At 40.9% G+C, this 13,249-nt stretch overlaps 1 protein-coding gene across 1 annotated transcript in view; it reads right to left on the bottom strand.

The window, feature by feature from the left end:
- Window positions 1-3,916: 3,916 nt before the first annotated feature.
- Window positions 3,917-13,249, bottom strand: part of SSU72 (SSU72 RNA polymerase II CTD phosphatase homolog (S. cerevisiae)) — a 13,663-nt gene continuing 4,330 nt past the window's right edge. Inside the window, exons 2-4 of the mRNA XM_010023626.1 lie at window positions 6,853-6,992; window positions 5,531-5,649; window positions 3,917-4,521 (exon numbers count right to left, since the gene is read on the bottom strand). Coding sequence (XP_010021928.1) covers window positions 4,420-4,521; window positions 5,531-5,649; window positions 6,853-6,992 — 361 coding nt within the window. The 3' untranslated portion in view covers window positions 3,917-4,419. The remainder of the gene's footprint in view (window positions 4,522-5,530; window positions 5,650-6,852; window positions 6,993-13,249) is intronic.

The following is a 13,249-nucleotide window of genomic DNA, read 5'->3' as shown; positions in this document are numbered from 1 at the left end:
CAATTCTACAAGGGATCAGCTGCCTCCTTCCTTTGTTTTAACCCAAGAATGAGCTGGTGCTGTCACCCAGCCTCTAGCATTTGAGGGCAGACAGTGAAACATACCCTTCCCTCCTTATAAAGTATCTTCTAAGCCCCAGCAATAAGATGATAAAAAAGATCAGAGACACCTATATGGGAACCACCTCAGGTTTGTTTTTGCACTGTGCCTATGCAGTCCAGGTAGGAATATTATCACAAGCCACAGTCACTGGAACTGATTCCCTCTACTTTCCTCTTGAAGGGAGCAGACCTCAAATGGCATTCTGGGGTGCTCACACGAGTCAGAATTTATAGAGTCTAAACAAGAACTAGAGCTAGCATTTCTTCCGTAAGAACCTATGTCCTATACCCTCTCTATACTCCACTTTTTATTTCCCTGTTCTTTCCACAGTTCCTGGTAAAAACATTTATGTGCGTCCTTAACTGATACCTTCTCCTAAGCTCCTACATGTATGAGAAACAGAAGTTGAAGCTGGGTAATCTGCCTAGCAACAAATTAATTAGGCTGCTGCATTGGGGAAATCTAACTGGGATCATTGATCTTTGCACAGTCAGATCCAGCAATATCAAAACCTAGGGAGGAATGTTCTTCTCCACCATATGCAGCCCAATTGCCTTATCTGCACCACTTCGTGCACTGAGTGTTATCAGCAAATGAAGGAAGCCAACAAGCAGAGGACTTCAGAAATAAGATAGCAGCAGTGCTCTTAAATCACCAGGGGTTTTTTATTCATATAAAGATGTGCTGATGTCTCTGACAAAAGAATGTTCATGAATGTTACGAAGGTGTTAAGCAAGACAAGAAACCCAGAAATTGGACACAAAATTGAGAGTGATTTGTATGAAAGAAAAACAGGCTGCAAACTAGAAGTGAACAGGGCTCTACTGCTCTATAGCTTATGGATAGGATCAGCAGAGGGCTGGGATGCGAGATGGGAACCTCAAGAAGTTCTTGGCAAAGATCTGCCCACACAGGAAGTGGCAGGAAGAGAGCAAAACCTTACAAACACACTTCAATAGATGCTGCTTGTTAATCAATGTGGCCTTTCATAGAAAGTCAAAAAAAGAGAGAAATGCTGACAAAACATTTTGAAGCCACCTTTGCCAGCCTTTACAGGAATGGGAGAGCAGCCTTGACAGCTGAAAACTCATTTACAGCAGCACTCACCCATCACAGCCAAGTTCTGAATACTCACACTCTGTTCACAAGGTGTTAAACCCTTCACTGCTTTCCTTCATCCATTCGACAGGAAGAAGGCCAAAAGAAGATGACTTAAGAAGAATTTTAAGAGGACTTCAAAAGAAATGGACCAACTTTCAGTACTAATACTTATCAAAAGGAGTGTCAGTGTATCTACAAGGCAGGGATAAGCAGCCATCAACATACATATGCCACCCCACTCTTAAAGGAAAGATACCTTATTTTCCCCCATTTCCTTTAAACCAAAGTTTCTCTTTGAACTTCTTTTTTGACACAGAAAATAACTTTATTTTATACCCACATATATATTTGCATGTGTATAAATATATTTCTCCCAAACAAGACTAGGACCCCATAGGATTCTTTATAAACTGAGCTTCATTGTGGATTTCAATACAAACGAAGCATATAGAGACAAAGCCACTATAAATATGCATACATTTTTCACTAACCTGTAAGTTAAATGAGAAGTAATGTGTCAGAGTAACAACAGCTTTAGGTGAAGAAGCAGTTTTGCTCACAGCAATTTGAAATGCTTTGAACTGGACTGTAGATCATTCAGAATACTTGCTTGTCCAGCCAGGTCAGTGATCCATCCATTCATCCATCCATCTATATACTGGTGAATAAACAAAATGACAAGTGACCAGCTCAAAGCATTGGTTTTGCTTATGAGCAGAATATTTAGGACAGAAAGAACAATTCTGTAACATCCTGTATCATGGTTTTAGATCAAAACTTCTCATTTCAGTTGAGGAGATGCAGTGAACTTAAGTTCTACTAATGAATACTTGGCACGACAGCAACCAGAATCCTCTGCCAGTTACACACATGGAAAGTATAAAGTTTATACAATAGAAATGACACTGCTGTAAATCTCCACATACTCAGGTTAAAACATCCTATTTGGGTTTGCACTGCATTTCTATAAAATAACAACAAAGAGTTCTGTTTAGGATGGATGAAGTTGAAAGCAGAAAATACTTTCAAAGACTCTTTAACTCTCACCTTGCCACAGAGTTGACTTCATCACTGACACTGTACAGGGAAGGAAAACTCTGCTCAAAATACTCTGTATCATTCTTGCTTGAAATATCTTTTTCCAGAGATCAACTAAAGCAGTTCAGTCCTTACAGAATCATCTTCTTCCTTTGGCTGTAAATATCCCCATGGAAACAAGCAATGCTATCAGACAAACGAGCAGAAGCAGAGGAGGCTGAATGAAATCCTTCAAATACAGTCTCCAGAAACAAAATGGGACAAGACAAGCCACCCAGAAAACATGAACTCTGCAAACCTCATCCCAGCTGCTGCTTGAGCTCCCCATCCCCTAACTGTTCTATTCTAGTCATTCACTCTACACCAAATTTTTGCTTTAAGTATTTTTAACGGACAAGAAAACCAGCACAGGTAATTCAGGGATATTAAACATTCCTGGGACCCAAGTATGATGCAACGACCCATTTGGACATTGTCCAGGACACAGACTGAGCTGGCAGAGGTCTAAGTTTTCCCACAAGGCAGATGAAACCACAGCCAACCCCCAGATCCCAGGGGCAGAGAGACATATAAGGTCTCTTTGGGGGCCTGACTCAACAGACTTCAGGATCTGCAACCGCAAAGAAGTATTTTCAGATACAGACCTGCAGTTTTCAGGTGTGAAGCAGATGCCTTTTAATAGATATGAATGCAAGAGGTTAAGCAGCATTGCCATATAACTTACTGCATACACAGCAGAAGTTGTCCACATAGGTGGATAAAGTTGCCCTAAATTGAGGCAAAATACTTCACATTAACTTCCTACATGTGCAAAACAATTAAAGTTAAGATAAATTAAGTGATTCATGTGATGTCAGAGGCCTGTGATAGAATAAAAGAGAAGCCAGGAGCTCAAACCCCAGTTCATGCTACTTCACTTTTAACATGATGTTTAAAAAGTTGTCCCCACATATCCAAGTATTAAAGAGCACATAAACCTCATCTGCTCCATGTTGTTGATGCATCCCTTTAACAAAACTTATAAGATCTGCTCTTGCCTGTAAGCAGTAACATTTTAACATTCACATTTTGAATGTCTAATGATTTGGTTTGTTTTTTAACTTCCATCATTTAAATACAAATCTGACCTTTTGCTCTGTATACACATACTCAGTTTTCTGGAGTTTGAGCTGTGACAAAGCATGTTTACTGTTGCTGTATGGGAGGAAAATGCTTCTATTCAAAAGATAACTCAGTAAAAAGCCCTTTAAACTATTTCTATTGACAGTGGAATTTGTCATTTCTCCCCACCTTCTTTATAGAAGACATTTACACAATTGGCCATGACTGCTACAGTTCCAGCTTCACAGTCTTACTAATTTCACACACAATAATTCAAAAGCAATTAAGACCCCAAAGATTTCCTGGTAGTGCCCTAAATTCATGCAGAGGAAGCAGCTCACTTTGGTTCAAACCCACGATCAGAAATCATTAGGAGCTGCCCAAATCCACAGCCTCTCTGAACACAGGATGCAGTTTGGGTCTTTTGAATCCCACCAATATCTTCCTGTTGTTACTACCAAGACACTGGGAACAAGCATTCTTGTGCTACTTCAGATACTGTGTGTTTTACCTCCCAGACAACAGTCACACTTAGCTGCTGCTTTGAAAATAGACAAACTTCCAGGGTTTTCAGTTTTATTGGATGCTTCCAACTTTTAATAATATACAGATACTCATTTTTATATTGTTCCATTCAGATCCTCACAGAGTTCAGCCATTCTGTCACATTCAAATAAAAAAAAAAAACCCAGAAAAGCACAACTGAAATAAAATAGAATTTGTAAGCTGGAAAAATCCATTATAAACTTATATTCAAGAAACATTCTCTTTATAATTAAAACCCTACTTGTAATAATTAAAGCAGGATTTAAAGAAAAACTTGATTTGCATTTTTAAATAGGCGGCCTTTGTGTATACTTTTTAATCATCTCATATGTACAATGCCAACCAGTATCTCTGCCTCCCTGTGACAGAATACCTGAAACAAAACAAAAAGACACTGAAAAGGAGTTTTTAAACAAAACAAAAAAAAAAAAAAAGAAGAACAATATTCATTTTCCAGGAAAATACAGTATAGTCAGAACTTGAAACACATGCTTCCCTCATCTCTATTAAGGCCTAGGAGACAGATGTGCTTTAATAAAAGCAGACAGTATGAAGAAAAGTCCTTCCACTTTTCTCTTCAAATTCCTGTAACAGCTCATCTATTTCATTTTCCATGTCTTCTGTGTGCTGTATCTAGAAGAGAAAAAAACCCACTAAGCAACCAGACTCCAAGGACACGATGTAGCTTAGAAAACTGTAATAATTCAATGCTTGTGGCTTACTGTGCAATCTAAACTGGGTGCTTTATTGAGATTCCCAAATATACATATATTCTGCATCATGTTTATCTGCATATCCTTCTTCCTCCAACCCACTGAACTGGCACTTAACTAGTACTTTGTTGAGTAGGCAACATCCATCCTCGCTAGGTAACAAATGGAAGCTTCAGAATAGCTACAAGCACACTGAACAGATGGTTAAAATTGCAAGTCCTTGAACCCTTTTAGGCTTTTTGAATCTGGAAGGGATTTAAGACCAGAATAGATCAAACAGGCTAGAGTGAAAAAAACCAAAGCCTATTGCCACACTGGAATAGGTGAACTCAGCAACTTGCACAGTGTAAAAGGACTCAGATCCTTCCTCTGGTCTCCTGACAGTTACATCAACTGCTCTGTGTGCAGCTTATTTCAGTCTTCAAGGACTAGGCCCCTGAATGTGGACGACAGAAGGCACCATTTTTCTCTTCCACATCATACATGCAAGAGTGGTACTACAAAATACACCTACATAGGATGTTTTTCCAAGTGTATCATGATTCAGAATGCAACTCTGATGTTTAAACCCCCACGTATCACAACTGCTTTTGAAACGCTGTTTTTCCCCATAAACAGTGTTTTGAGTACAGGCTCAGACTGCAATAGTTACACACAGTGCTCTGTGATACTGCTTTTTTCATCAGTGCTTTGGTTTGAATGCACACACACAGAGTCCACTTTGGAAGCCATGAACTCAGTCACAATTCCTCTGTTTGCACAACAGCTCCAAAAATAACCTCAAGACTTTGGAAACGTACATCTTTTGACAAGGATTTTACTTAACTTTTGCAATATGCAGCATCTTTAAAGATTAGTAAGCAAACCCCAACCCCTGTGCAGTCAGCTGGGTCCAAGGAACCCGTAGGCAATGAGCCCTCTCTACTTACACACTGGCAGAGCTCACAGATAAGGAATGCACCCAGTGTTGCCTCCTCATGGTTATCCTGAATGTCCACATTGATCACATGTACTGGCTGACATGTCTCCTGCTCTCTGGAATTTAAATCTATTTGAAAACAAAATACATGTAACAGCAAACTTTTGGGTGGAATGGTATCATATTTTACAGAGTATCCATAAGACTTTTAAAAGTACATAGACATTGTGCACATCTTCCTTCTTGAGTGCAAAAATCACTCAAGGTTCTTCCTTTAATTGGTCAGCTGGGCATTATCATGAATTTAGAGAGATGCACCACTGGGACATTAGCAAGTGGTTGCTCTTCACCTCCCCTTCCTCAGGATACTCATTAGAGTGATAGCTGCCTTCTATGTGAGACATGCTCATATTGCTGAGGATCCATTCAAGTACCAGGCAGTTGCTCTGAGAACTTACTAACACATTTCAAACACTTTACTTAAACATTCAGAACACTAATTGCTCAGCTTGCAGAAACCCAAATGGATCATCCTCTGTCTTGCTTGTGACATGACCACTATGAACTGAAAAGGCAAGGCAACAGCCTTTTAAATTGTGTGCATGATCCTAATTCAGTTGCCTGGTCTTTCAAAGTGAAGGAAACACCTCAAACCTCACATAAACCTGTATTTCCAGACAGAGGCTTCTCAGCCCAGGAGCTGAATCACTGCTGAAACCCCGTAACTTTTGGTGAGTTCACATCAAGGTTGCTGCATTGTCTTCATGCAGAACCCAAACCCCAACTGAGATTCTTCTGGCGTATCTCACACTGACTCATATAAGGGTAAAGCTGCAGCATGTTTGCAGAGTGTAAACCATGCTCAAGAACAGTTTCTCCACCTGTACAGGAAAATTTTATCATGGATAAACTGCTTGGTAGATCAAAAGTCTGCAGAGAAGGGAAGTTGCATAAGGAACACAGGTTAGACTTCATTTGTCCATCAACCCAGGGTGGAAAAATGCTCATCACACACAACTTGCTAGTTTTCTAGATCCATGAGCATCTTCCAACCAAAACTGTTTCTCCAAATGCTTGCTATTTCCTTATAACTGCCATACATACACATTCTGTGTAGCTGCCAACGCCAGCATCTTTGAGAACTAAGTATTCAGCCACCACTTCTCTGGTACATAAAGTCTACGTCAGTGAACTGTGAGCTCGTGTCCCTGCTGGTGTTCAGCAGCCATAGTCAGAGGACAGAGATGTTTCCAGATTTGTGAAGGACTTCAGGAGGAGGGAGTGGGGAAAAGCACTCAAAGTTAACTTGGTTTATCAGTTCAAGGTCCTTACCTTCTACTACTTGATCATAGACTCTTTCTTCACACGTTAGGATCAAATCAAAAACATCTTTGCAGTTCTGGAATCTTTCTGGTCGTGGCTTGATTCTCTTATTTCTGTCCAACATGTGTAAAATCCCATTCTGTGTGTATCTGAAGTTGCTCGAGTTAAGTAAAATACCTTTACTTTAAGAAAAGTCATGGTTTTGAGCAAATGACCAGAACAAGTCAAATCATTACTGTATCTTTAAAATAAGATCGTTTATGTTTGCAAATATAAAGATCAGTGACCACTAAAAATAGATTGCTAAGGTGGCAGCACAATGCCCACAGCGTAATTCATGCAGCTTCTGGATTTCAGAGCCCTGTCACTGTCATTAGTACAATAGCAGAGACAGCTTTAAAGGCCCTCCTAAGAGCAGAGTTCCTCAGAAAGACAAGTTTCCTTGGGCAACTATTTTTATATCCATAATGCTTAGAACACAGACCTCACTGTTTGTGAGAGCAGAATGTCCTACATTCATTTAAATCACTGCCCCTCACCCTAGGGGCCTCTATCTTCAAAGTCAGTTATATGGTGTTTCCATTGTCCACTGCACATCTGCACTAAGTCCTGCTCAAGCCTCAGGTTTATGCAACTGAGCTTCGAAACAAAGCTAAATAAATCACAGGAGCATAGTCCCTTAAAAATATCCCAAGATATATATAAATGGGAATGAAGAAAAACACTGACTTTGTGCCTGTCAGAGCTTCAGTCACTGTGTGAAAGGAATCTGTTATGCTGCTTGTTAGCTATATTTATGCTGGTACTGTAACCTTGAGGCCCAAATTCACATCCTGTATCCCCCTTTCAGACAGGATTCACTTATCCCACTGTCTTCTCAGCCTTCCAGGACATGCAGATTCATTAGAAGCACATTGGGGTTGACTATCACATAAATCTGCTCATTTGACCGAAACCAAACTAACTGTAAGGGCAAAGTTTTATGGGTAAATGAGGAATAACAGGGAAGGTTTTGAATAAGAAAGCCTGGAAACTGATGCATCTTTCCTTGCTTTGAAGCAGCAGTATTTTTAGCCATCTAAGTATATAGTTTTAAATTAAAATAGCAGTAAGGATAACAGCTTCATTTCTTCAGATAACAGAAGGAATTTGAGTGAAAAACCTTCCACCATTAGTAGCATATATGTAAGAGGTCATCTTGGCTTATTTCCTTGTTGAAAAGGCCATATACATACCTAGCAAGTATCTTAATTCTTTACAGAGAACAGTCCTAATCCTTTGTAACAAAAGGCCAACAACTTTTTCCCCCCGTTTGCAGTCCCCCTCTGGTATCTCAGTTCTACTGCCCTGGGTAGATCTGTCCCTGCTAATCTATATGCTTTGAAGTGTTCGTGAACAGTTTTCAAGCAAACGGCCTCCAGAGCTTTTAAATCTTTCAAGTGTTTAAGCTCCATTCTAAATTAAATCCATCTTTCTACCTCTAAGAGTCTACTCGATATGGAAAATATGTTCAGTTCTTTTATGTGGCTGCACCATTGCACTTCTTAGGAACGTTTCAGTTTTGAATGATACGCTGTTTATCACAAATATGTTGTCAATTCTCTCTCAGCCAACTATTACTACATCTCTTTTCTTCAGCACTCCCCCCCAAAGCCTTTTACCTTCTTTCCCAAAAGATTTCTCCCTATATAATAAAGAACTGTCTTTTATAGCCCCAAGCTACCTCATGAGCAGCTCTTGCACACCAGCACCCCTGTAAAACTCTCACTGGGTCTGTCATGCTTGGAAAAAAACCCACTTCAATGACCCACTTCAATATAGCCATTTCAGACCTCTGGTTATTTGCAAACCAGGGAAGTGACTGCAACAGCCATTTTTAAACATCTGGCAAGCATCTGGTTCTGTTGCTCTGTTCACTTTGAAGGTGAGCCCTGCCTGGGCTCTACAGGCCTCATTTCTACATCATCCAGCTCAAGGGGAAAAAATCTGTAACGTCCCACACAGTTTTCTGGGTTCCTTTTTTTCCCTTTCTAGGATATAACACTGCTGGCATCTGTCCCCCAGCTTTCCTGACTGAGCTTGGAGACAGGATTACGCATATTCAGGAAACCCACACAGTCAAGCTTGCTGCTTCACACAGTCAAGCTTGCTGCTGCCAACTTACAGCTATTTTTTTTCCTCCAAGGGTCCATCTGCCTATAAAAGGAGACTGAAATAAGCAGTTAAGATTCATGACACTTTCATATTTGGTTCTCTGGAATCTTTTCCACCTGGAAAAAGAACAGCACACCATCCATGCAGCAAGCAGGGGGATGTGATCTGCATCATTGTTTTTAATGCATAATCATAACCCAGCTTCTTTCTCTTCATGATCTCAGGTGAATGCAAAGATATAAGAACTTATTAATGGTTTCCACTATAGTGCCAGATGTTGAGGCATTAAGTGAGGCTGTGCTTTCCTTCCAACAGATTTCAGCCCCATGCTCCCTGCCCTCTGTGCTTCTGCTCTTTCCTTCAGCAGTCATTTCTTCAGAAGGTACTCACAATCTTCCCCTGACTTTCAGTGCTGCTCTGTTGTCTGGCCACAACAGCCTTCTTAACACTACCATGCTCAGAATTCCATCCATTTATCACCTACTGCAAACTACTGGTATAGTAAATCCATCACATTCTTAAAGTGAGTCCAATTCAGGTATCACCTTTATTGGAGTAACTATGCTTAACAGATCCAGAACATAATGAAATGTATGCATGACAACTCAGTGTTGGAAAGACTTGGTATAAAATGGAGATGGTGTAATTCAAGTTGAGTTTTGCCAACAGACATGGCATTGTTCCTCATTCTTAGAGACAGCTACCCCCAGCTATTTCAACCGTTACTGACTGTGCATTCTCTCCATTTACTTAAGGATATCCCATAATAATGTATTGATGAAGATATTATTTAATACATGTATGTGTGTGTTTAGATTAAACCCCTAAGGCTTTCGTAGCTGCTGACTTCTTCTCAAGTCTGGTGGGGTCCCAAAGCTGCAGGCTACATACTCACACATCACTGAAAGCAGCAAAGATCCTTAGTTTAGCCTAGAGCTCAAGAGACAGACAACGACTTGTCAGTGCTGAACAGCTGAAACTGTAGTTGAGGATGAAACTGGAAAGCTACAAGCTCTGTCAAAAGAGGAAAAGAATGGGAGCAATGGCCAAGTCACTGCCAAAGAGCTGCAGAAGGGATATCACAAACTTACTGAAGGGATACCAGAGACAGAACACAAGATGGCCTCAAAGATGTGGCATGTTTGGCTATGCCATCAAACCTTGTGCACTTGATACAAGCGTGAAAGAGGACCTTGCTTTTGATTGCTGGAATCTGCAGTGTCTGGTCACTTGGCAAGACAGCTCACAGTACTGGCAAGTCCAGTACATGACATGGACATGTAAGAAAGGAATACAGAAACCATTATCATGACCAGCAGGCAAGCAAGAGGGTTCCTAAGTATCACACTTGACTTTTGGATGCTCTTCTCAGGCTTAGAAACAAGCGCCAGATTTCAGAAGATGAGCAGCAAATGTTGTAGGATTGGGTGGGGGGAAGTACTGAGGTAGCTGTGAGGAGAGATGTCTGTGAGAAAAACATTAGTCACTGCATTTCACGTCTCAGAGAAACAGGGTCTGCAACAACTATTTTCAAATTGGTTTCTGTTGTTGCCATTGGTTTGTACTGCGAAACTCAAAGGTAATTTTCAAGTAAATAACAGTTGTAGATGGAGAGAGTAACTCGGATAAAGCCATACATAAGCATTACAAACTGAAAACAATTAAGCCATTTCATTTAACGCATTGGGGAAACTGGAGAACACATTCATGAAGACAGCAGGACCACTTTTAAACAGCAGCATGCAGAGCAAGAAGCATGCTGGATGAGGTCTGCTAGTGCAACACTACAAACAGGAGACTGAAGAACAGGGGGATGTGGTTAATCCACAGTCTGAATACCAACCAGTTCTGCAAAGCTTACACTGACACAGCTTGTGTGCCTTGGGCAAACACTCACATGGGTCATTAGGATGTTTCTGTTCGTGCACTAAAGATCCTGAAGGCTGCCAGTTCTGTCACTGGCCAGCAACAAAGCTGGAATAGCTTCTGCCCTCAACCCCAACTTACTACCTGTGCAAAATACAGTACTTGAATCACTTCAGGGTTTTTCGTTAGATGATCTCTGTGCTTTGCCAATCAGAGGTATATGGCAGCAAGACAGTCTGAACTTAATTCACACATCCTGAAAGTGGATTTCAGTAATTAATACTACTTCCGATTTTAACATTACTTTTACTATGTTTCACCAAATCAGTCAAAATAAAGTATCCCATGAAGTAGCAGCACCATGTTTGGGGAAGATAAGCATCTAAATGCGTATTTCTAGTGAATTCCCCCTTTTGCTGACTTTCAGAAACTTACTGCAGGCTTTTTTTGATAAGAGCTCTCATGCATATGAATTTCTCAGGGCTGCCAGAGCTCTACCTGGGATATCAAGCCCTTCAGAGACTTCCTGCATGTACATGAGCAGCACACATAAACAAGATCTTCCAGCAAGAATTCCATGCCAGTAACTGTTCTCTGTGGGATTTTATAAAGACAGCTGTGTCAGCCAACTTGTTTCCACCGAGATGGAAAATAAGAAACTGGCACAGACCCCTCCTGCCATTTCCATGCTAGACTTCCAGTCTGCACTGCTAAATGCTTCTTTATATGCTGGGCCATTGCTGAAACCTGGCTGTATTTACTCCACTTGAATAAATCTGGCACCTGGACCCCCAACTGCCAAAACAATTCTATCTGAAATATAGAAGATCTGCTGTCCTTCACACAACAGTGACTCAAGTAATTCTGCCAGTACTGGAAGCACATGCCTGCACTCTAAGAGTACAAGGCATGTGACCAGTGTGAAATGGTAACAGCCACGTTATTTGGATTCCTCTTACCTTTCACCTTTTTCTCATCTTCCTTCTATCAAGATGTGGGTTATTGAACACGTTTGCAAACACACCCAAAGCATCCAATCAATCTTCCATTTCTACCTGTTAGAAGTTTTCAAAGCACTCCTCTGTAAGCAGCTGAGAGATGTTTTCTGCCATGCTATGTGGGAAGCTCCACAGAAGTGAGCTTTCAAAATGCTTCACAGAAGCAGGTGACATAAGCCATCTCCAGTGCAGATTATCAGAAAAGACTGACATAGTTCATTTCTATGATTTGTATCTCTGGCAGAACTGAGAAATTGTAAAGATCAGAATCATTAAACAAAAATGATGAAGCATCAAACTCTCACTTCCTCTCCCACTGACCACTGGAATGACAGCTCAGAACAGAAGGTGACAACTGTTTCACAGTTCAAAGTCCATGAAAAAACCAAATGGAGAGGTAAGATAAATACATGCACAAAGAGCTTACCTGAAGTAGAATTTCATTAAGTTACTCCTCAAACCTGAGCTACATGGTCCCAACAAGCTGGGTGCAGATGCTCACAGATCTCACTAGTCCTCCTGTGCTCCCACACAGTGGTGACTTCCCCCACCAAGCAACTCAAGGTTGCTTTGCACAGCCTCCAGTAAAGTGGTCCAGTATAAACGGTCCATGTACCAGGATAGTTCAATGATCCAGAAATGTCAGGAATTACTATTCAAGTATTATGGATCCTAGAGCTTTGTTACAGGTGGCAGAAGTTTCTGCAACACACAAATGGTGTTCAAAAAGAAACTGGGAAGTGGTTTAGAGCAAGATATTCCTGTCACTGCCCACTTTCCTTCCAACAGCTTTTCCCCATCAGTGCCTGTGCTCATTAGCTCGGGCCATGAATCATCTGGTGTCGGTATCTTATGCCACTTTCTGAAAGTGGAAAAGCACAACTAAGCAGCAAGATCCAAGATCTTATTTGATACTAGAACCCTCTTAAGGAAATGAAAGTTTAAGCCCAATGGAAGGAAGATCTTACATAACCAAACAACTTTAGAGATGTGAAAGGGATGTTAAGGGAAAGCAGAGGAAACCCTCTGGAAGAGATGACTTAATACTCCAGTTGTTGCATGGAGCTAAGCCTGACTCCAAGTTGGGAAATGCAGTTTCTCTGCAAGAAAAGCCTAACTGCAGTGATGCCTGACTAAGACTTCAGCACCAAAGGATCCTCCTTCATCACCACCCTACAAAGACAGAAAAACTATTCCTCAGTACAGCCTCACTGGTGCTGGGTGCCCCTTCTTCTAGCTTATCCCAATCCTCTTTGTGTTTATTCCTCTTTGTGGGCACAGGAGATGGTGTCTCAAGTGGGACTGAAAAGTTCTGGGAAAGGCACAGAATCTCTCCCCTACGCAGTTCTACAGCAAGGCCAACTTAGTTCAACAATGTACTTCCGTTG

This window comes from Nestor notabilis, unplaced genomic scaffold (genome assembly GCF_000696875.1).
Source record: "Nestor notabilis isolate BGI_N333 unplaced genomic scaffold, ASM69687v1 scaffold16131, whole genome shotgun sequence".
Lineage (NCBI taxonomy): Eukaryota > Metazoa > Chordata > Aves > Psittaciformes > Psittacidae > Nestor > Nestor notabilis.
This window is presented reverse-complemented; position numbering and strand designations above follow the sequence as displayed.